We start from the raw sequence: 22871 nt of genomic DNA on the forward strand, positions 1-22871 counted from the left end.
TTATGCATTATTGAGCAGCCTACTATTTGTAGGTTAGTTACCGCATTAGGTGAGAGCACAGATGCAACAATGTGATAAGCGTTTGTTGAGAATCTGAAGATTCCTGGGTAGTGCAGTGGTAAAGAATCTGCCTGCCAAATGCAGGAGGTGCGGATTCAATCCCTGGGTCGGGAACATCCTCTAGAGTAGGAAATGACAACCTACTGCAGTATTTTTGCCTGGAAAGTCCCATGGACAGAGGAGCCTGGTGGGCTACAGTTCATGGGGTTATAGAGTCAGACACAGTTGAGTGAGGATGAGAACCTAGTGTGTATCAAGCACTATATAAATCTGTAACTGTTACTGAAGAATCAGAATATATGTCCTGTTTAGCCTATACCCTGGAGAAGGGAATGGCCACCCATTCCAGTATTCTGGCCTGGAGAATTCCGTGGACTGTATAGTACGTGGGGTCACAAAGAGTTGGACACAACTGAGCGACTTTTACTTCACTTAGCCTATACACTGGTATCTTCATATGAAGGAAAAAGTCCTCATTGTTCATTACTTCTTATGAGTGAATACTTAATGCCCTCTTTGGACCAGTGCATCAGAATCACCTGGTGAGCTTTTAAAAATAGGGATTCCCAGACCAAAGGCCCGGAGATCCTGATTCAGCATGTCCAGTTTTCTTTCCAGAAAAAATTCCTGCATTGTGTTAAGAATTCCTTTGCTGTCTTTAAAAATTCTAAGATCAGTGGCTTAAATAAGATAGGATTTTTTTTTTTTTCCTGTAGAAGATGTCCAGAGGTACGTAACCAAAGCTGCTTGGTAGTTGCTAGTATTAATTTCCTAGGTGTATGTCTTTCTGCTCCATGAGATGGCACCTCTGGCCATCAGGTCAGCTTGCCTGGGAGGAGGAAGAAGGTGGAAAGGAAACAGGGTAAAGGGCTTTCCGCTTGAGTCCATTCTAAGGAGCTTTCTCAGAAGCCCCACTTGATGACTTTGGTTGTTGGCCAGGATTTAGTTATGGTCTTTGCCAACCCCAGCCCTAACCCTCAATCTCCAAGAGTGTCTGGGAAATGCTTTAAACTTAGTACATCACTTAGGACAACACTGTCCCTTAATTAATATAAAAGTTATATTAATAAGGGGGAAAGAGAATGGATACTGAGATATCTGTCAGCAAGATTGAGAACTTCAGAGACAGACAAGTCTATTATCAAAGTTTTAAGATTAGTTGTCACGTTACAGAAAAGATTAATTGAACCAAGAGGTTTATATATCCTATAAGTCACTTCTGTAGCAATTTCCATTGTAGTAGAGAATTAGATAAGTTGATTTAATATGGCATTTGATGAAATCCAAGGGATGATGTCCTAAATTTAATAAATTTATATCCCTTTATAAAGATGTTTATTAGATGTATTTATTCTACTTTTACTCTGAGTTTTCATTGTCACTTCAGCTCCAGACTATACAAGAGTCTGTGTTCAGGCTAGTACTTAATACTATAGTCTTTAGAAAGTCAGGCCCTATTTACGTTACTTTGGCCACGCCTTTGGGAATGCCTTGTGGGATCCTATCCTCCTATGTTTCTAATTTTTCCTGATTTTTTTCCTAGTCTTCTTGTCCTTTTACATAGTTTATATCTTTTCTAATGGGCTTTTTTTTTTCTTTTTCTTAAATTCTTTTGCAGATGGGTCCACCACTTGGCAGTATCACAGCTCTGTCTGACAAAGCTGTAGTTTTAGTCCCAGAATACTTTGGTCCATCCTGTCTGCAAATTAATTCCTATGACCTGCTTTGACCACACATTCTCTCAGGGCTCATGTCACCCAAGGGCATTAGGGCCCAGAGTGGGAGAGACAAGAAGTGAGCATCATATACCCTCCAGTGATACGAGAAACACTTTTAAAGTTTTTTAAACAGTTTTTTGTGGACCTGGAAAGACATTTCATTTAATGCCAAGGTTTATATGCTGTATAATGATACCAGGGAATGTAATTACTTTATTTTGCTCTATGATTCTGCAGCATAATTTCCTTTGTCCTTTTTTTTTTTTTCAAGGATTCATGATATTCTGAATAAAAACAAGGTACAACATAAATACGTCGTAGCATACTTTTGGAGAGTGAGTAGCAACTTGATTGTGACATGCTTCTGGAAATACTAAAGTTAAATCCCTATGTTTATACTTTTTTAGTAAGAACTTTGTTAACAAAAGTATTTTTGCTTTCAATATAAGATAATTGTTTAAAACTTCTTTGAAAAAGGAAATCCAGGCGAGAATACTGGAATGGGTTGCCATTTTTTCCTCCAGGGCATCTTCCCAGCCCAGGAGTTGAACCTGCGGCTCCTGCCACGTCTCCTGCATTGCAGGCAGGTTCTTCACCACCGAGCCACCAGGGAAGCTCAAGACGGCAAAATTATGATACTTCTCTCTGGCATTGGCTTCCTTAGCTGTATATCAGAAGGACGTTTTCTAAAATACATTGATATTAGAATGATCATTTTTCTGTTTGGGGATTAAATATGGATTCTAGCATGTCTGTAAGATTTCCTATAAGCTAAAATAGAAAGCTATCGGCTAGATACCCCTGTTAGGAGCTTATCCTTATGTGAATGACAGCTGTGCCAGAGTCTTGGCTTTACTTTCAATTCCCCAGTCTTCATAAAATGCCGACATGACTCCACATCCTTGTTAACTTTCCTCCTAACAGCACCCACTGTCTACAGAAGTCTCTTCTTCACCTCTTTTCTACCCTTCTATTTTGAATTAAGGTTTCCTCTTCTCTTAAATAACTATGTGCTTAGTCACTCAATCGTGTCTGACTCTTTGTGACACCATGGTCTGTAGCCCACAAGGCTCCTCTGTCCATGGGGATTCTCCAGGCAAGAATATTGGAGCGGATTGCCATGCCCTCCTCCTCCAGGGGACCTTCCCAACCCGGGGATCAAACCTAGGTCTCCCACATTGCAGGCAGATTCTTTACTGTCTGAGCCACCAGGGAAGCCTGTAGCATCTGTGAAAGCCCGGCAGTTACACCTGTCGTTTACTGGATACCGTCATATTGGCTACAGCAATGTACACTGACAGATTTGGAGACTGGCGTAGGAGTTACGTAACTTGCCAAGCTGACTTATCTAGGTTTTGACAACTGGGACAGAAATCCTTGGTTCACCCTATTTTAGCTGTTGCCTTTGTCAGCTTTCTCAGAATGTCATTCATTCCAGACACTGGGTGTGCTAACATGAAAGGCAGTCTGAGAGGATAAGTTTGATAGAACTTTAGAATGTAGAATCTCTAGGACGTGGTGATTAACTTAATAAGAGAAATGAGGAGAGAGGAAAAAGTATTGGAAAATTCCCAAGCTTACAGTCCAAGGCTCTGGGTATGGTTTTATAGTGTGATTCTATGAGATAGGAAATAAAAACTTGCTCAAGGGGATGAGCAAGTTTGAGGGAGTAAGACAGAATGGGGAAAAAAAGGTAGGGGGTTAAAATGTGATTGTGACAACAATTTATAGTGGGTGATGTATGTGAAAATACTCAATTAAAGGGTATGTGGTAGCCTTGGCATAGACATTTTTAATCTTACTACTGATAAATAACATTAATTTCTTTAGTCTCTAAGCAAGCTCAGAGTACATTTTGCTTTTTCTTTCCAACTTATTGTTAACATTTTTCTGCATTTTTATTACTGAATCATTGAAAATTTGATGTAAAATGATATGCCCCCCTATTGTATCCAAAGGGATTGTAGTTTTTATTGAAAGTATTAGAAAGCTATCTGTGTAATGTACTTTTATCTAGTACATGAGCTGGATATATGAATATGAAGGATAGTATGATTTTATGCAAAGCAGTCTCCATTTTTTTAATAGATAAATACCTTGAACAATTAAAATAACTCTTCCTGGATTAAGGATATTTAACATTCAATTCTAAATAAATTTAGATAGACATCCTTAAAAATTTGTTTTTATTTTTGACTGTAAAAGTAATAACACAATCATGTAGAAATATGAAAAATAAAAATATAACAATTTGTTGATAATCCTATCTTCTGTAGATAGCCACAGTTAATATTTTGGCATTTTCTTTTTTAAATCTTGTTTTTCAAATTGGACTCAAATGTTAATGCAATTTTATAGCCATTGTAATTCCTTTATATTATGATCATTTCTCATATTATACTCTTTACATAACTTGTATGAACTTAGATTGCTTCCAGTTCTTTACTCTTATAACTCATCCTACAGTCTTTTTCTAAATATATTTCTATTCTCATCTCATAGTTTCTCTAGGAAAGATACTTGAAAGTCATAGATCAAGAACATGAATAATCTCTAAGGTTTTCAGAAAGGTTCCATCTTATAACTCTTATGAACAATATTTTTTATTTCTTTAGCAAGAAAATGAAATTAAGAAGAAGTGTGAGCTCAAGAAAGAATCACTCTGGTCAACTAAAGAACTATCTGTGAGGAATTTTTTAATTTTATAAAGATTTAACTTATATTGACTGTCATTTCATTGATTTTTTTTACGAGTCTTCATTCTTAGGATTAAAACTGATTCTGTTTCTATAATTTTGGTCTATTTCATAATTATACTTCCTCTGGAAATGGACAGATCATATTATAAACATGGTATAGCAAAAAGAATGTGGAGAAAGCCTGAGTGTAATTCTCTGCCCTCTACTCCATAGATATGAGACTTTTAATAGGTCATTTTCACATTTACGAACTTCAAGTCTTTTGTTTATAAAAACACTTGATATTTCTACAATAGCGTTGTTTATATAAAATAGAGTAATGGATATGAAATATTTGTAAACTCTAGAACAAACTACAAAAATATTAGGCTATTGTTATTTTATTAGAGTTCCTGATTACATTCTGTCACTGTCACATGAACCTTTTCTTTTGATTTTTCTGTTTTTTTAATCTCTCCCTTACTGTCTTTATCTTAGTCCTGTTAGCAGCTTGCAAATGGATATATAGTAAAGCAGTTTAAAAAACTAAGGTGATCAGCCTTGGGCAGCTGTAAGAACGTGGATATGTAGGTACTTAGTTAATAGTTAATGACATAAAGAATCTCTTTCAGCAACAGAAAGGAATCTTCACACTGATTAAATAACTGTTAATCTGGAATTTAAAAAGTGGCTTTCAGTTAGTGAGGTGGTGTGCCCAGAATTAGTGGTTGAGTTTTTTGAGGTGTCCAAACTAATAAAAAACATACATTATTGAAAATCAAGAAAACTTAAGTATAGTATAGATAACGTGTAGAATGGATTATATAATAATTTCAGTGTATGGTTTTAAGGAAAAGAAGCAAACTGTTTCTTGCCAAGAAAATATATACAAGAAGATAAATTGTTTATTGGGATGATTTTTATTAGAAGATGCTATTAAATTTCAAATACTTTATGGCTTTTTAGTCTTTTGTCATACATGAGTATGTTATAAATGTTTCTGAGGTTAGAGTCAGAAATACTACTTGAGTAATTTTCTGGTTTTGAAATAGATTTGATTTCAAGTACAAAGTTCAGATGTCAGAAATAAACCTTTTTTTTTAATTTTACTGTTTTTTCAGATATTTGAACTTTTTTATAGAGGTTCTTTAAGTGACAAGTAATTTTCCTTTTCCTTCTTATTTTATCCATCTTAACACTGTTTAAGAACAATTGTGAACTTCAGGATGGTGATGAGATGCTTCCAAAGAAAGTGTTACTGACTGAATTTCGATCACTGGTGGTTTGTAACTCCACCTCCAGAAATGCATCCAATGTGAATAATGATTATGGTGAACTAAAGAATTTCAAGAAATTCAAAAAGGTATGTATTCCTTTAAAATGCAACAAGAGTGCAGTGTTTGAAATGTTTTTAGAAATATACTAAATAGTAATAAAAGCGGTTTATGTTGAAAGCTGATGCTATTTCTTCTGCTTAAAACAGTTAAAAGTTACTCTAGTAAGTACATACCCTGACACTTAATATATAAAACTTTATTAAGGTTGAATTCTTTAAAGGATGCTGTTTACCCATTTTTTTTTTTTTTTTTTCTACCTTACACAGCAGGCTTTTGGCTAGGGTCCTCCTAGTTCTTTTTCTTTCTTTCTTGTTTTGGTCATCTTTTGGTTGCTCAGTGCAGCTTATAGGATCTTAGTATCCAACTAGGAATCAAACCTGTGTCCTCAGCAATGAAAGCATGGAGTGCTGAAAAACTATTTCTCATCCTATCTGTATTCTTTTTGTTTCTATTCTAGGGTGTTTGTTTCTTGCTCCATACTACTATTGACCTGCTAGGTTTTGCTGATGCATTTGATCAGAATACAGTAATTTTTTCAAGAGTGATTTCTGTGAAAGATGGCTTTTCTCTCAAACATGATCTATCTGATTTTTGCTGTGACTACAGGGTGCTGTAGCTTTTTCCTCTCGAATGTGAGCTACTATTAACAGTAGTTTTCTGTCTATGACTTTAGAGCCATTTAGAGTATTAAAATATGATTAAAGTGTTCTGAACGCCATTTAACAGGAAGAATCTCTTCTACTTAGAGTGGACAATGGGAAATATCTCCCGCATATTTTCCAGCCCACATGAGTAGCACAGGGGCATTCGCATTCAATATCATATTACACAATCTCATTAAATTAAAATGCAAAGACATACTACATTTTTTAATTAATTAAGTTAACCACATAAAAAGTAATATAATATTCACTACTGGCACAGGAGTGGTGAAGTATAAAGTAGTACAAACTTCTGGAAAATAGTTTGGAAAAATTTAAAACCCTTAAAAATACTAATATCCTTGGCCAAGGAAATTTTTTGAGACTAAAAGAAATTAAATTTTTATACTAAAAGAAGTTTAACAGGATTGCCTCTAATGAAAGGATTTGTCTGAATTTTTCTGTATATACTCAAATCAATGAAATGACTCAGTTTCCTCCCTCTTTCACTCATTTTCATTTATGGGATATAAATATGTTTAGTACTTACATGTGATTTACAGTCTTTTTGTTTTTAAGTTTTTTTTTTTTTTTAATATGATTGTCTTAATTTTTTAGTGCATTTAACAAGGTTTACTGTTTTACAGGTCACATTTCCTGGAGCAGGAAAACTTCCACACATCATTGGAGGATCAGATCTAATAGCTCATCATGCTCGAAAGAATACAGAATTAGAAGAGTGGTTGAGGCAGGAAATGGAGGTTAGTAGGAACCAGACCCAGTAACTTGTTTGATTGTTTGATCCCTGGTGATTTCCTTAGAGCAAATTCTTCTTAAAAACCAAACTTAAGATAAGTGACCTAAGGTTATTCATTCAGAAAAATTCCTGAGTTACAGTTAAGATTAATTTGCAGCTTTCCATAACAGTTCTTTAAGGGACTTCTAAATTTACTGATCGTATGTGCAACTAATTTGCTACCTACGTCTCAGGAACCCAAACCTCAGTTATAAAATTGCTCTTTTGGGAAAATATGAACAGCTATACAGCTCTCCATGTTAGGGTGTGGTTTCCAAAAACTCACTGTTTTACAGATAATCAGCTGCATGTGTTTATAAACTCTAATGAGAACTCAGAGGAGAGAATACAAAAATATGCTTCCTTTACTTTCTGGGTGTTGTGAGTCCCTAGTGTATATTCTGTAACAGGACTGTCCACTGATCCATAATTCTTTCAACCCCTTTTTTTAAACTGAAGAATTGAACAAAAATTCATTAAACCGAGGAGCCTTTTAGTATAGAAGTACTACATGGCAGTTAAGAATTCAGAAACCCGTGACCACTGAGTTGAGAGAGAATCAGAGTCCACATCCAAAGTCAGAAAGTCGTCTTCTCGGCTCTTCGTATTGCCTGATTACCCACCGTTCCTGGAAACTAAAGGTGGCTCCACTGATGGTATTGGCAGGCTGTTTGGTAACTGGGGAGCAGGGGCAGTATCACTTTCTTGAGCTCTGATGTGACATAAGTCCCTGTTTCTCCTCAATGTGTCTTACCTCCTTTCTAGATATTTCACTGCTTTGTTTCTTTGGATTTTACTTTTGATAATTTCTTCAGATTGTCTTCCAGTTTAGTACTTCTCTCGTCAGATCTGTCTGGTTGGTATTTCGGTCATCCATTGAGTTTTCATTCATCATACTGTGTGGTTTCATTTCTGAAAGTGCATTTCATTTATTTCTAAATCTTGTTCCCTGCTGATATTTTAAAGCTTCTGTTTTATGTTAAGTACCTAAAGTGTTGATATGTTTAATCTAGTTCTCTCTCAGGGTGCCTTGTTTCCAAATACGTATTTGTCATCTTTGAATGTGAACTGCTCATTTTCTTTGGGAACTTGATCTGTTGGGAATCCTTAAGTCTAATTTCAGATTTATTTCCTCCAGAAATAGGAGACTCCTTTAATCTCTGCTTGTAATGTTTTTGGACCATTCAGCTAGTTAGTACATATTTGGACCTGAAGCTTGAGTGAAGGCTCACCTGTCATTATAAACTTAGTGAGATTTTTAAAAATTTCTTTCTTTCAGTTTGTATCAGGGTCAAGACAAGCAAGTTTATTTGTGGTGTTTTTTTTGTGTTGTAGAGTTTGTTCCCGTTTTACCCTTTAATGGTGGAGTCCTTTATTCCTTGTCTTGGGTTTTCTTTCATAATGCTCATTTCCCACACAGATATCAAAGGAGAGCCTGGGTTTTTGTGGTTTGCATATCCCCACAGGGCAGGACAAAAGCTACTTGACAACATCTCAGGACTTATATTTTGCTTTATTATGGGTTAAATGTAGTATTCAGAAATTTGTCTTTAAACATGCTTTTTTTAAAATCAAAAAATTGTTAGGTCACTCAAAAAATAGGGTTGTCAGGATTATTAACTGTCAGAAAATGGAAGAATGGATATACCATCCTTTAGTTCTTTATTTTTTGAAAGAATAATTTGCTTTCTTATTTTATAGATGTGCATTCCAAAGAATTATAATAGTAAACAAAAGAATGAAGAACTTAAAATCCCAGTTATCCATTTAAACGTCAAATGCATAATGTTCTAGACATCTCTTTATTGAGGAGGGGAAGAGGGAGACAGATTGATCGAAAGAAGTAAAAGTGAAAGCACTGCTGAACTTGTGTGACTGTTTCTTCTTTCTAGGTATTTCCTGAGACCCCTAAAGAAAAACACTGTCAGGTTAGAATCAGTTTTTGCTTCAAAGTGCATATTGCTTTTAGATAATTGTTTGTTGACTCCTTGCTGTGAAGAGTGCGGAAATTATTTGTACTTCCGCACCCCCACCTCATGCCAGGGCCCTTTCCCCTCTTTTTAGGTGACTTGCATGTCTACCATATTCCTTCGCAGGTCTGAAAGTCAGTAACAATCAGAGTATATCTCAGTATTGATCATTCTTCCTTCTTGTTTCCTGCGATACAGTATGCGATTTTGATTTGTAGATGCAGTTCTTTTTTATTTCAAGGAACTTTTGCATTACCTCCTTAAAGACATTTTTATATTTGCTGGGATCACTACATTTAAGACATTACTCTCCTTTATTAAATTCATTGTGGTTTTCTTTAAGCTCTTTAACTATATCAGAAATTCAAATTTCAGTTGTATATGTTCTATTCCTCACCAGCTATGTTATGTGATCTTGACTTCATTATACCTAATTAGAAATAATTAAAATCCTAATTACCCATTTAAACATTATTATTATTCCTCTGTCTCCTCCTATGCATAATGGGAACAATAATAGTACCTCCATTTCACAGGCTTTTTGTGAGAATTACATAAGATACTACTTAATACAACATTTATAATAGTGGAAACTGTGTTAGCTATTTCTCATTTCTTAATTCTGAAATGGTATCGTTACAGTTTCAGTTGTTTACTTAGCATTCATCCCCATTTCATTTCATTGTGTTTTTCCTATCATTTAACTTTTTTGTTCTTATTTTATTGCTTTCATGTTCTTGTTAATTTTATGTGTCTTATTCACGGGTTATTGTTTCTTGCAGACCAGGTTCTTTAACTGTCTTTGGCATGTTCTGTTCTAGTCTCTCTCTTTTTCCCATCTAGATGTGGAGTGGCTTTGCTGTTTTCTTTAATTTTGCCGCTATTTAAAGTAAAATACCTGTCCAGATACTGTTTGCTGTGTGACACGGCGTGTGATGTCTTATGCAGGGATTACATTCTAAAACCAGTTTGGGGCTTCCCTGGTGGCTCAGTGGTAAAGAATTCTCCTGCCAGTGCAGGAGACATGGGTTCAATCCCTAATGTGGGAAGATCCCACATGCTGCCAAGCACCTAAGCCCGTGAGCCACAAGTACTGAGCCTGTGCTCTGGAGCCTCGGAGCCGCAACTCCTGAGCCCACACCCCCCAGAGCCCGTGCTCCACAACGGGACAAGCCGCCTCGGTGAGAAGCCCTTGCACGACAAGTGGAGAAGCCCCCACTTGCTGCAACTAGAGAAAAGCCTGCGTAGCAGTGAAGACCCAGCACAGCCAAAAGTAAATAAATAAAATTATTTAAAAAGGAAGCAGTTTGAGGCAGAAATTGAATGTAGTTAAAATCACTCCTGCCCTAGTGCATCCATACTTGTCAGTATGGCAACGTATTCAGTCAAAGGCATGTAGCATGGCCCATCTACTTGCTGTTGCCTGAAAACACTGAATTGACGTGGGAGTGGTGGGGTGGTCAGGTAAAGCTATGTGCTGCTCTTTCTGAGAATGGATTAAATATGTACCAGGGAGTGAAGAGAAGAACCTAGTATTTCAGGTTATTTGCCTGATCTGTCGGGGATGCCTGGAGCCTGTCTTTGGTCAGTGTCAGTCCCACTTACTCACTTCTCCGTGCCATTAGTCCCCTCCCAGCAGTCCACCAGGAGTTATTTTCTCTTTCCTGCTCAGTCTGCTCTTTCCCAAATTTGTAGTAGTAGTAAGAATTCTCAGGTTTGGACAGTTCTGTAGCACCTTTTAATGAGTTGGAGGAGTGTTAGGAATCCATTGCATTAGTCTGGGTTCTTTGCATGGCCATGTTTTTGAAGTCTGCATCTTGATTAGTTTATAACTGGTGAGTGTTATTTGTTCTTGGATGGGGTGAAGCTGAGAGAATGATGGTGCAGCTGCTGACTTGTTTCTTTCTTTTATTTCATTAGCATTAGTAGAGAGGCTGTGTTCTAGATTTATTCTACCAAATCTCCTTTTTTTTTTCTAGAGCAATTTCAGGTACTCTAAGAGTTTTTGCTCTCTCAGATAATAGAGTTGGCTTTGTTCTTCTGCGTGGCTACAGCTCCTGTACACATGTGCTACTGCCTTGATGCCTCATTTCCCTGTGCTTGCTCTAGCTGCTCTTCTGTGTTCCCTGCCTTTTGTTTTGTTAAGTCCTTCTTTCTCCTTTTACTGCAGACCAGTCTTAGTTTTCACTATCACTTAGTTCCCATACTCTCTTTGAATATAGGATATGTTCATTCTGTGCATTAAACATAATAACTCTTTGAATTCTACCCAACCTGATTTGGATTTTGAAAGACTGTGATATGTAGTTCTCCCAAGCCACTGAAAAATGCCAGTAACAGGAATGCCATTTATTTCTGTTTTTTAACACTATTTTACTTAATAGTTTTACTGAGATATACAAAATAAAGCTGATTTTTCTTTTTTAATTAATTTATTTTAATTAGAGGATAATTGCTTTACAATATTGTGATGGTTTTTGCCATACATCAACATGAATCGTCCATAGGTGTACATGTGTCACCTGCATCGTAAACCCCTCTCCCACCTCCCTTCCCACCCTGTCCCTCTAGGTTGTCCCAGAGCACTGACTTTGGGTGCCCTGCTTCATGCATGGAACTTGCACTGGTCATCTGTTTTACATATGGTAATGTACATGTCTCAATGCTCTTCTTTCACATCATCCCACCCTTGCCTTCTCCCACTGAGTCCAAAAGTGTTCTTTACATCTGTGTCTCCTTTGCTGCCCTGAATGTAGGATCTTCTAAATTCCATATGTAGGAGTTAATGTACAGTATTTGTCTCTTTCTGACTTACTTCACTCTATAATAGGTTCCAGAGTCATCCGTCTTATTAGAACTGACTCAAATGGCGTTCCTTTCTATAGCTGAGTAATATTCCACTGTGTGTATGTATCCCAGCTTCCTTATCCATTCATCTGTCAGTGGACATCTAGGTTGCTTCCATCTCCTAACTATTATAAATAGCGTGGCAGTGAACATTTGGGTACATGTATCTCTTCCAATTCTGGTTTCCATCAGGTATATGCCCAGCAGTGGGATTGCTGGGCTGTATGGCATTTCTATTCAGTTTTTTAAGGAATCTCCATACTCTTCTCTATAGTGGTTGTATCAGTTTGCATTCCCACCAACAGTGTAAAATGATTCCCTTTTCTCCACACCCTCTCCAGCATTTATTGTTTGTAGACTTTTTGATGATGGGCATTCTGACCAGTGTGAGATGATACCTCATTGTGGTTTTGATTTTCATTTCTCTGATAATGAGTGATGTTGAGCATCTTTTCATGTGTTTATTAGTCTTCTGTATGTCTTCTTTGGAGAAATAGCTGTTTAGGTCTTTTGCCCACTTTTTGATTAAGTTGTTTGTTTTTCTGGTATTGAACTGCTTGTACATTTTGGAGATTAATTCTTTGTCAGTTGTTTCATTTGCTACTATTTTATCCTTTTCTGAGAGCTGTCTTCTCACTTTGCTTATAGTTTTATTCATTGAGCAAAAGCTTTTAAGTAGGTCCCATTTGCTTATTTTTGTTCTTATTTCCATTACTCTAGGAAGTGGGTCATAGAGGCTGTGGCTGTGATTTATGTTGAAGAGTACTCTGCATCGTGTCTGGTCTCACATTTAGGTCTCTAACCCCCTTGGAGCTTATTTCTGTGTGTGCTGTCAGAAAGTGTTCCAGTCTCACTCTTTTACGTAGTTCACCAGTTTTCCCAGCACCACTTGTTGAAGAGACTGTCTTTTCTCTATTGTTTATTTTTGCCTCCTTTGTCAAAGATAAGGTGTCCATAGGTTTGTGGATTTATCTCTGGACTTTCTGTTTTGTTCCAGTGATCTATATTTCTGTCTTTGTACTAATACTATACTGTCTTGATGACTGTAGCTTTGTAGTATAGTCTGAAGTCAAGACAGTTGATTCCTCTAGTTCTGTTCTTCTTTCTCAAGATTGCTTTGGCTATCCAGAGTCTTTTGTGTTTCCATACAAATTGTGAAATTATTTGTTCTAATTCTGTGAAAACTACTTTTGGTCATTTGATAGGGACTGCATTGAATGGGTAATTGCTTTGGGTAATACTTATTTTGGTATTTAGGTATACTCATTTTCACAATATAGATTTTTACAATCCAAGAGCATGGTATATATCTCCATCTATTTGTGTCTTCCATTTGTGTTCTGCTGTACTTATTAGACAATGTAAAAAGATGTAATTTCATTTTGACATTTCATTTTATGAATAGGAAATCATCCTGGTAAGTTTGAATCCCTGCGAGTATAAGCTGTGCCCTTATTCAAGTAGACCTGGTCAATCCCAGTTCTTGCATATGACAGTTTTCTGATTTTTCTTAACCTAAGTCTCTGTTCCTTCAGAGAAGCCAATGGCAACCCACTCCAGCACTCTTGCCTGGAAAATCCCATGGACAGAGGAGCCTGGGAGGCTGCAGTCCATGGGGTCGCAAAGAGTCGGACACGACTGAGCGACTTCACTTTCATGCATTGGAGAAGGAAATGGCAACCCACTCCAGTGTTCTTGCCTGGAGAATCCCAGGGGCGGCGGAGCCTGGTGGGCTGCTGTCTCTGGGGTTGCACAGAGTTGGACACGACTGAAGTGACTTAGCAGCAGTAGCAAGTCTCTGTTACTTATTGGTTAAAATTGGGGTAATAGTGTAAAATAGTAATGAAGTTATATGAAGATTAAGTGAGTTTTTCTTAGAAACTGTTTTAAGATAGTATCTAGAAATACATAAATGTAAATTATTTATAGTAAACAAACAGTAGCTGCATTCAGTGAACTTACACTTCTTTAGTGGAGACATGATACAAATAATTGTAACAGAAAGTAGAAATTGATAAGAATCTAGGAGCACATAGCTAAAGTTTTGTGGGCGTTCTTCATATCAGACTTATTTTTATGTTTTTAAGTTATTTATTTTGTATTGGGGTATAGCTGGTTAACAGTGTTGTGACAGTTTCGGGTGAACTGTGAAGGTGCTCAGGCACGAGTCCCTTCACATGCATGTATCCGTCCCCTCCCATCCAGGCTGCCACAGCACACTGAGCAGTGGTCCCTGTTGGTTATGCATTTCAATCATGGCAGTGTCAGACTTATTTTGAAATGAAGAGACTCAGAAAGCCATTGTTCAAGAGGTGAAGAACATGTTCCTTGACACATAGGAGGCAGTAAATAATTATTGAGCAAATGCACCTTGAAAGATGGTCAGCTTTGGAAAGAGGAGGAAAAGGAAGTAATTTCTAGATAGAGGAAGAAACATGAACAAAAGCAGAGAGAGGCCAGTATGTTTGTTGGGAGGTGTGTGTGGTGTTTTGTCTCTATGTGATTCAGTTTATCTGGCTTTAATAGGGTTCAGGAAGAAGAGGGTGAGAAGTGATTGAGAAAGTAGAATGGAGCCAGGTCATGAAGACCCTTTCCCATTTAGGGGTCGTCAGACTCAAGAGTGTGTGTTTTCTTTGGTAGGTTGGGGAAGTCATTGAAGGGTTTTGAATGGCACACAATAAGATCACAGCTGGACTTGAGGAAGGGTGCACACAGCTCAGGGTATTTCCAGTCCTAAGTCTCAAAGGTGCTTTAGCAGTTTGGTGAGTTTGTGTGTAAAATTATTTTGTGGATGAGGTAATTTAGTAGCAGTTTCTGAGGCCTGATTTGGGACTGTGAGGAGAGCCACTTTAACTGGAGAGCTGCTCTGGTTGAAGGCGCAGGCTTCTGTCAGTGGTATGATCTCAAAACATTGACATTTCATTTAGTAAAAGAGTTTTGCTGGAAAAAAAATGTTTAAAACTTAACAAACTAGCAGTATATGTGTTGGTTGCCTTTGAGAGGAGACTTGCTGGAGAAATTTGATTAGGGGACTTCTGCAATAATCTTGGCATGAAGGGAAAATGGAACGGATCTGTTGAGTGGGTGAGAAGTGGCGACCTCCAGAATGTGGTCAGCTGCTGCAGCTGCCGCAGCAGGTAGGACTCAAAAGTGGTCGACGCACAGTTGGGGAAAAATTTAAGTTTTAAAGATGGGACCAGGGAACTCAAGACCTCTTGGATCAAGAATCCTGTTCCTTGGAGCCCCATCATGTTTATTTCGTGTCTTGGCAACAGAAAGAATCTGTTGTGCAGCATGAAGTCAACCTCCTGTGTCCCTGGTCATGTCTCCCATTTTATTAATTACTTTAAACTACCTTTGTTATTTTTTTGTACAAGGGCTGTCACCTAACTGGAGGTCATAGACCCGCATATGCTTTGGGAAAACATCTTGGTGTGTGCACAAGCAATGTTCTGAACTTGGGCTGATTTGGTATTCCAAGGTCCACGCTGTTTTTCTTTAGTTTAGCAGGGTATGAGGACCCCAACAAATCAACCCAATGTACTTTTATTTGGGTCATGCTGTATTGCTATATTTTGCTTTTATTCTTTTCCTATGGTGATTTTCTCATGGCTTAGCCAGAGCAACAGGCGGCTATTAACCTCTGCAGTCAACCAGCATGGCAGTTTCATTAACAGTATATTCGTCATTGAGCAAATCTTTGAAATTATGTTAATTTTGACAGGTTCAAAATCAGCATGCAAAAGAAGACTCTCTTGCTGATGACCTCTTTAGGTAAAGTTTAATTTCACTTTTCTTGTGAATTTTTGTATATAACACTCAGTTCTGTTGATAGAGTTTAAATATTTCGACCCCTTTCCTTAAAATTAGACATTTGGTACCTTCACCTAAATAATATTTTGTTTTGTTTTTAATTTTTTTTAACTACTTGAACACCTCTTTACTACTGGATAAAGGCTTGGGCTTAATTCCCTTGTACTATATCACAAGATGTTTAAAATATATATGGGCATTTGGGCTTCCCTGGTGGCTCAGTGGTGGACAATCCACCTGCTAGTGCAGGAGATGCAGTTTGATCCCTGGGTCTAGAAGATCCCCTGGAAAAGGAAATGGCAACCCACTCCAGTATTCCTGATGGGAAGTGCCACGGACAGTGGAGCCTGGTGGGCTGCAGACCACGGGGTTGCAAGAGTCAGACATGACTTAGCAACCAAACCACCACCACTGTGGGGCATTTAGACAATGAAGGTTCCTGAGCTGGGTGAATTTGAGTGACACGTGAGATTTTTAGCCCTGAGTAGAAAGAATTATGAATGAATGGAGTTTGGAATAAGATAAGTAAAATACCAGACATGAAAATAAGAAGCTGGATTAGAGTTTCAAAGCAGGTTGTTGTGAGAGGATTAGAGGACTTATAATGGGTAATAATAATTTAATTCAGATTTAACATTTTCAGCATGCTTGCAGGCCCAACAAGCTTCATAATAATTAGCTCTCAAATATGCATAAAATACAATATTGTAGGTAGATACTGGCTAGGGTGGAATAACATTTTCCCAAGAAATACTGTAATTTTGAGTCTTGTTTTATAGCCAATTTGATTTTTAATTTCATTATTGAAAGTATGAATCATTGATGAAAATGTTGACAAATAGTGCTGATTTTGCATAAGTATAGTCAGATACCCAACTACATTTGTTCAGTTGCTATAGGAGACTTTTATAACATAATTATATTTTAGGTTCATTATGCTCTTTTGGGCAAATGGTAGAATTTAATGTGGGAGTGGAGAGATCTGTTTGCAGCTAGTCTGGATGAAGTATAAAAATGTATTAATTTTTCAACTGTTGTTTTCATTAATTACTTTGAGGCTTTTACAGGATTTTTGATGATGTTTTACTTTTACCAAATAGTCATCAAAGCAACATCAAAAGGATAAATGACAATAAAAAATGTCTTTGCTTAATATTTGATCCTAGGGATAAAACTGGCATTGTCATTCTGTTTGCCAAAGCATGTCCATATTTTGAAAGCCCTTTAACTTGTGAAAGGAACACTATCATTTATCTAGATATCATTTGACTCAGTTTCTTTCTTTACAGATACAATCCTAATGTTAAAAGGAGAAGATAACAAGGTTTTATGAAGAAGCCACAGAAAAACATTTCCTGTTTAGTATTTACTTCAAGTTTCCTCTGCAGTACATTCATATCATGTATAGAAGGTTTAAGTTTATGGCCTAAATTTGTTAAATAAAATGCACAAAACTCAGTTTCTTTTGTTTGGGACCATTAGTATTGTTTATTCTGTTTTAGTCTTTGTCATCTCATCTTTTATAATTTTTTTTCATTTTTAAATGTGATTTTAACTTATTGAATAGTTAATATAGTCATAGTTCAAAATTCTAAAAGTATAAAAAGGTAAAAGCTTAAAAAGTTTCCCTTCTACCTCTGTCCTGGCTGTCTGTTTCCTTGCCTCTGAAAAAAATGCATGATACTCATTTCTTTACAGAGATTTTTAGTGCCTATTCAAATTTCTATGCATATCATTTTCCAGTAATTTCCTATAGAAATAATACAGTGTTATTTATATACCTTACTCTTTTTTATTGACTAGATTGGAAGGTTATAGTAATATCAAAGCATAGTATTTTTCCTTTTTATCATTTTTTCTTTTCCATTATCCTGTAGTCTTTGCTGAACTGAAGTAACCCAAGTGAAATAGATTCTAGTATTGAAGATGCCACCCACATATTATTCTAATATTGGAAATGACAGTGGAGGATGTCATCAAGCCTGGGGATATATCTCCCTAAAATGAGATAAGACCTGTTTGGTGGTCTTACTAAACTGGGTATTGAGTAACACTCTAAAAAGTTGAGCTTTTTAGAATCCTAGCTTTTTTAATCTAAAAAGTAGAAATGGTAAGGTTGTCTTCTTTCTACCTAAAAGGGAGATGGTGAGGAAAAACTTTGTTTTTCCAAATTTTTTCATATAGACAGCTTTCACTGTACATTTTAATTAGGGTAAAGTCTTTTTGTCTACTCTAAAGACTGATATATTTTGTCCTAGGAGATAGAGCATGCTTTTTATACTGACTGAAAACTTCCTAGTTTCACATAGATTCTGCCACCCTAACAAACAGGCTATGAGAGATAGCCTAGCATGAAAAGTTATATCATAAATTAATTTGTATTGTTGTTAAGTCTTCATGGAAGATCTAATGTTCCACTATTTCAGGCAAGGGAAGTCAACATATTTAAATACCTGACTAAGGCCCTTTGCACTCTTGACCAGCCTTCAGAACATGTTATTTCCTTTCAGGAGAAAGTTTGTAAATGTCTTAGATTTTTCTTATTTATTTTTGCTTCATTATCCCTTCAAATTCTTTGTTAAAGAAACATTATTAAATGTGTATTCATAATGCTGTCCACAACACTGAAAGAATTCGAAGATAAATGAATAACGGTCTCTCTACACTCCTAACAGTCTCTGTTCCCTTCAGGAGTAGTCTAAAAGCTCAAAACACTCCAGAACTGGTGGTCCAAGTGTTTTAAATGTATATACAGAGTACATGAGAAACACTGGGCTGGAAGAAGCACAAGCTGGAATCAAGATTTCTGGGAGAAATATCAATAACTTCAGATATGCAGATGACACCATTGTTATGGCAGAAAGTGAAGAGAAACTACAAAGCCTCTTGATGAAAGTGAAAGTGGAGAGTGAAAAAGTTGGCTTAAAGCTCAACATTCAGAAAACGAAGATCATGGCATCCGGTCCCTTCACTTCATGGCAAATAGATGGGGAAACAGTGCAAACAGTGTCAGACTTTATTTTTTTGGGCTCCAAAATGACTGCAGATGGTGACTGCAGCCATGAAATTAAAAGATGCTTACTCCTTGGAAGGAAAGTTATGACCAACCTAGATAGCATATTCAAAAGCAGAGACATTACTTTGCCAACAAAGGTCTGTCTAGTCAGGGCTATGGTTTTTCCTGTGGTGATGTATGGATGTGAGAGTTGGACTGTGAAGAAAGCTGAGCACTGAAGAATTGATGCTTTTGAACTGTGGTGTTGGAGAAGACTCTCGAGAGTCCCTTGTACTGCAAGGAGATCCAACCAGTCCATCCTAAAGGAGATCAGCCCTGGGATTTCTTTGGAAGGAGTGATGCTAAAGCTGAAACTCCAGTTCCTTGGCCACCTCATGCGAAGAGTTGACTCATTGGAAAAGACTCTGATGCTGGGAGGGATTGGGGGCAGGAGGAGAAGGGGATGACAGGATGAGATGGCTAGATGGCATCACTGACTCAGTGGACGTGAGTCTGAGTGAACTCCGGGAGTTGGTGATGGACAGGGAGGCCTGGCGTGCTGTGATTCATGGGGTTGCAAAGAGTCGGACACGACTGAGCGACTGAACTGAACTGAAAGTTCTATTTGACACAGAAAGTATTGTTAAATAGATGGAAGATGTTTACCATTGCTTTGCATAGATCCTTCTGTGCCACATAGTTTTTATAAAACTGTTAGCTCTGCCCTGAACAACTTTAGTCACAGCCATGTTTGGATAGGGTGTGTACCTTTTCCCTTGGATTTTTGGGGGAACTCTTTTTTCCTAACCCTTTATGTGTTTCAGGAGAAAGAGGGGGTGAAACTTGCCACCTCCCTTTCTTTAATGAATGAGAACTCTGCCCCCATTTTGATGTGGGGCTTTAGGTGGTGGCAAGGAAGAAGTAGCCTAAACTTTGGCCATAATTTCACAGTTATCCATTGCCCAGCAGCACTTTTGAAGTGGCATACTCCCTTTCCTTTCTTTAGCTGTAAAGTTCTTTCCACCCAGAACTATCCTCCTTTCTTCCTAAATGGACAACTGAAACCTTGTGGGTGGCCACCCAAGTGGGAGTGTACCTTGGCTTCTTTGAATGATCATGATCCAGATGGCTTAAGAGGTCAAAGCACATTGTGAGGTAGGTAAAATGTTCTCCTCCCAAGTTTAACAAGAATGATTGTATAATTTGCTTTTGAACATTTATACCAAGAGATACCAAGGGAACATTTCATGCAAAGATAGGCTCAATAAAGAACAGAAATGGTATGGACCTAACAGAAGCAGAAGATATTAAGAAGAGGTGGCAAGAATACACAGAAGAACTGTACAAAAAAGATCTTGATGACCAAGATAATCGCAATGGTGTAATCACTCACCTAAAGCCAGACATCCTGGAACGTGAAGTCAAGTGGGCCTTAGAAAGCATCACTACAAACAAAGCTAGTGGAGGTGATGGAATTCCAGTTGAGCTCTTTCAAATCCTGAAAGATGATCCTGTGATAGTGCTGTGCTCAATTTGCCAGCAAATTTGGAAAACTCAGCAGTGGCCACGGGACTGGAAAAGGTCAGTTTTCATTCCAATCACAAAGGCAATGCCAAAGAATGCTGAAACTATCACACAATTGCACTCATCTCACACGCGAGTAAAGTAATGCTCAAAATTCTCCAAGCCAGGCTTCAGCAATACGTGAACCATGAACTTCCAGATGTTAAAGCTGGTTTTAGAAAAGGCAGAGGAACCAGAGATCAAATTGCCAACATCCGCTGGATCATTGAAAAAGCAAGAGAGTTCCAGAAAAACATCTACTTCTGCTTTATTGACTATGCCAAAGCCTTTGACTGTGTGGATCACAATAAACTGGAAAATTCTGAAAGAGATAGGAATACCAGACCACCTGAACTGCCTCTAGAGAAACTGGAATGCAGGTCAGGAAGCAACAGTTAGAACTGGACATGGAAAAACAGACTGGTTCCAAATAGGAAAAGGAGTACGTCAAGGCTGTACACTATCACCCTGCCTATTTAACTTATATGCACAGTACATCATGAGAAACACTGGGCTGGAAGAAGCACAAGCTGGAATCAAGATTGCCAGGAGAAATATCAATAACCTCAGATAATGCAGATGACACCACCCTTATGGCAGAAGGTGAAGAGGAACTAAAAAGCCTCTTGATGAAAGTGAAAGAAGAGAGTGAAAAAATTGGCTTAAAGCTCAACATTCAGAAAACAAAGATCATGGCATCCGGTCCCATCACTTCATGGGAAATAGGGAAACAGTGAAAACAGTGTCAGACTTTATTTTGGGGGGCTCCAAAATCACTGCAGATGGTGACTGCAGCCATAAAATTAAAAGACAGTTACTCCTTGGAAGGAAAGTTATGACCAACCTAGATAGCATATTCAAAAGCAGAGACATTACTTTGCCAACAAAGGTCCGTCTAGTCAAGGCTATGGTTTTTCCTGTGGTCATGTATGGATTTGAGAGTTGGACTGTGAAGAAAGAAAGCTAAGCACTGAAGAATTGATGCTTTTGAACTGTAGTGTTGGAGAGGACTCTCGAGAGTCCCTTGGACTGCAAGGAGATCCAACCAGTCCATTCTAAAGGAGATCAGCCCTGGGATTTCTTTGGAAGGAATGATGCTAAAGCTGAAACTCCAGTACTTTGTCCACCTCACGCAAAGAGTTGATTCATTGGAAAAGACTCTGATGCTGGGAGGGATTGGGGGCAGGAGGAGAAGGGGACGACAGAGGATGAGATGGCTAGATGGCATCACCAACTCAATGGACGTGAGTCTGAGTGAACTCCGGGAGTTGGTGATAGACAGGGAGGCCTGGCGTGCTGCGATTCATGGGGTTGCAAAGAGTCGGACACGACTGAGCGACTGAACTAAATTGAACTGCTCTTTTCTCAGGCTGTTATCAATTGTGAATTCACAAATATGCTGTGGAGTCACTTTTCTTACCTTTATAAGAGGTTGATGTAGGGTAAGCAGACTTACTAGAAGTTATTTTATTGTTCTAAACCATGGAATCACTTCATGGCAAATAGATGGGGAAACAGTGGAGACAGACTTGATTTTTCGGGCTCCGAAATCACCACAGATGGTGACTGCAGCCATGAAATTAAAACACACTCCTTGGAAGAAAAGTTATGAACAACCTAGACAGCATATTCAAAAGCAGAGACATTACTTTGCCAACAAATGTCAGTCTAGTCAAGGCTATGGTTTTCCCAGTAGTCATGTATGGATGTGAGAGTTGGACTATAAAGAAAGCTGAGTACTGAAGAATTGATGCTTTTGAACTGTGGTGTTGGAGAAGATTCTTGTGAGTCCCTTGGACTGCAAGGAGATCAAGCCAGTGAATCCTAAAGGAAATCAGTTCTGAATATTCACTGGAAGGACTGATACTGAAGCTGAAACTACAATACTTTAGTCACCAGATGCAAAGAACTGACTCATTTGAAAAGACCCTGATGCTGGGAAAGAGTGAAGGCAGGAGGAGAAGGGGATGACAGAGGATGAGATGGTTGGATGGCATCACCGACTCAATGGATATGGGTTTGGGTAAACTCTGGGAGTTGGTGATGGACAGGGAGGCCTGGCGTGCTGCAGTTCATGGGGTGGCAAAGAGTCGGACACAACTGAGCAACTGAACTGAACTGAAAGATGCCATCAAAAAACCACAAAATATTAGGACTACTAAATGAATTCAGTAACACTGCAGCATACAAAATTAATATATAGGAATCTGTTGCATAGATTTCTACATCTGATAACAAAGTCTTTTAGAGAGAGAGTTTTTTTTTTTTATTCCATTTACTCTTGCATCAAAAACAATAAAATATCTAGGAATGAATCTAACCAAGGATATAAAAAATCCGTACTTAGAAAAGTGTAAGATAATGATCAAAGAGATTGAAGATGATACAAGCAAATGGAATGGTATACCATGCTCATGGATTGGATGAGTTAATGTCAAAATAACCATATCACC

The 22871-nt window shown here is 37.7% G+C and overlaps 1 protein-coding gene across 3 annotated transcripts in view; it reads left to right on the forward strand.

Annotated features, from left to right (window-relative positions):
• The window catches only part of NBN (nibrin), a 55611-nt gene extending 38293 nt beyond the window's left edge, over positions 1-17318 (forward strand). For all 3 annotated transcript variants that reach the window (NM_001075837.2, XM_059893256.1, XM_010812215.4), the window contains exons 12-16: positions 4394-4462; positions 5664-5819; positions 7082-7195; positions 15772-15821; positions 17150-17318. In NM_001075837.2, the coding sequence (NP_001069305.2) occupies positions 4394-4462; positions 5664-5819; positions 7082-7195; positions 15772-15821; positions 17150-17180 (420 nt within the window). In that variant the 3' untranslated portion in view covers positions 17181-17318. The remainder of the gene's footprint in view (positions 1-4393; positions 4463-5663; positions 5820-7081; positions 7196-15771; positions 15822-17149) is intronic.
• Positions 17319-22871: the final 5553 nt, after the last annotated feature.

The sequence above is a fragment of the Bos taurus genome, chromosome 14, assembly GCF_002263795.3.
Source record: "Bos taurus isolate L1 Dominette 01449 registration number 42190680 breed Hereford chromosome 14, ARS-UCD2.0, whole genome shotgun sequence".
Taxonomy (NCBI): Eukaryota; Metazoa; Chordata; class Mammalia; order Artiodactyla; family Bovidae; genus Bos; species Bos taurus.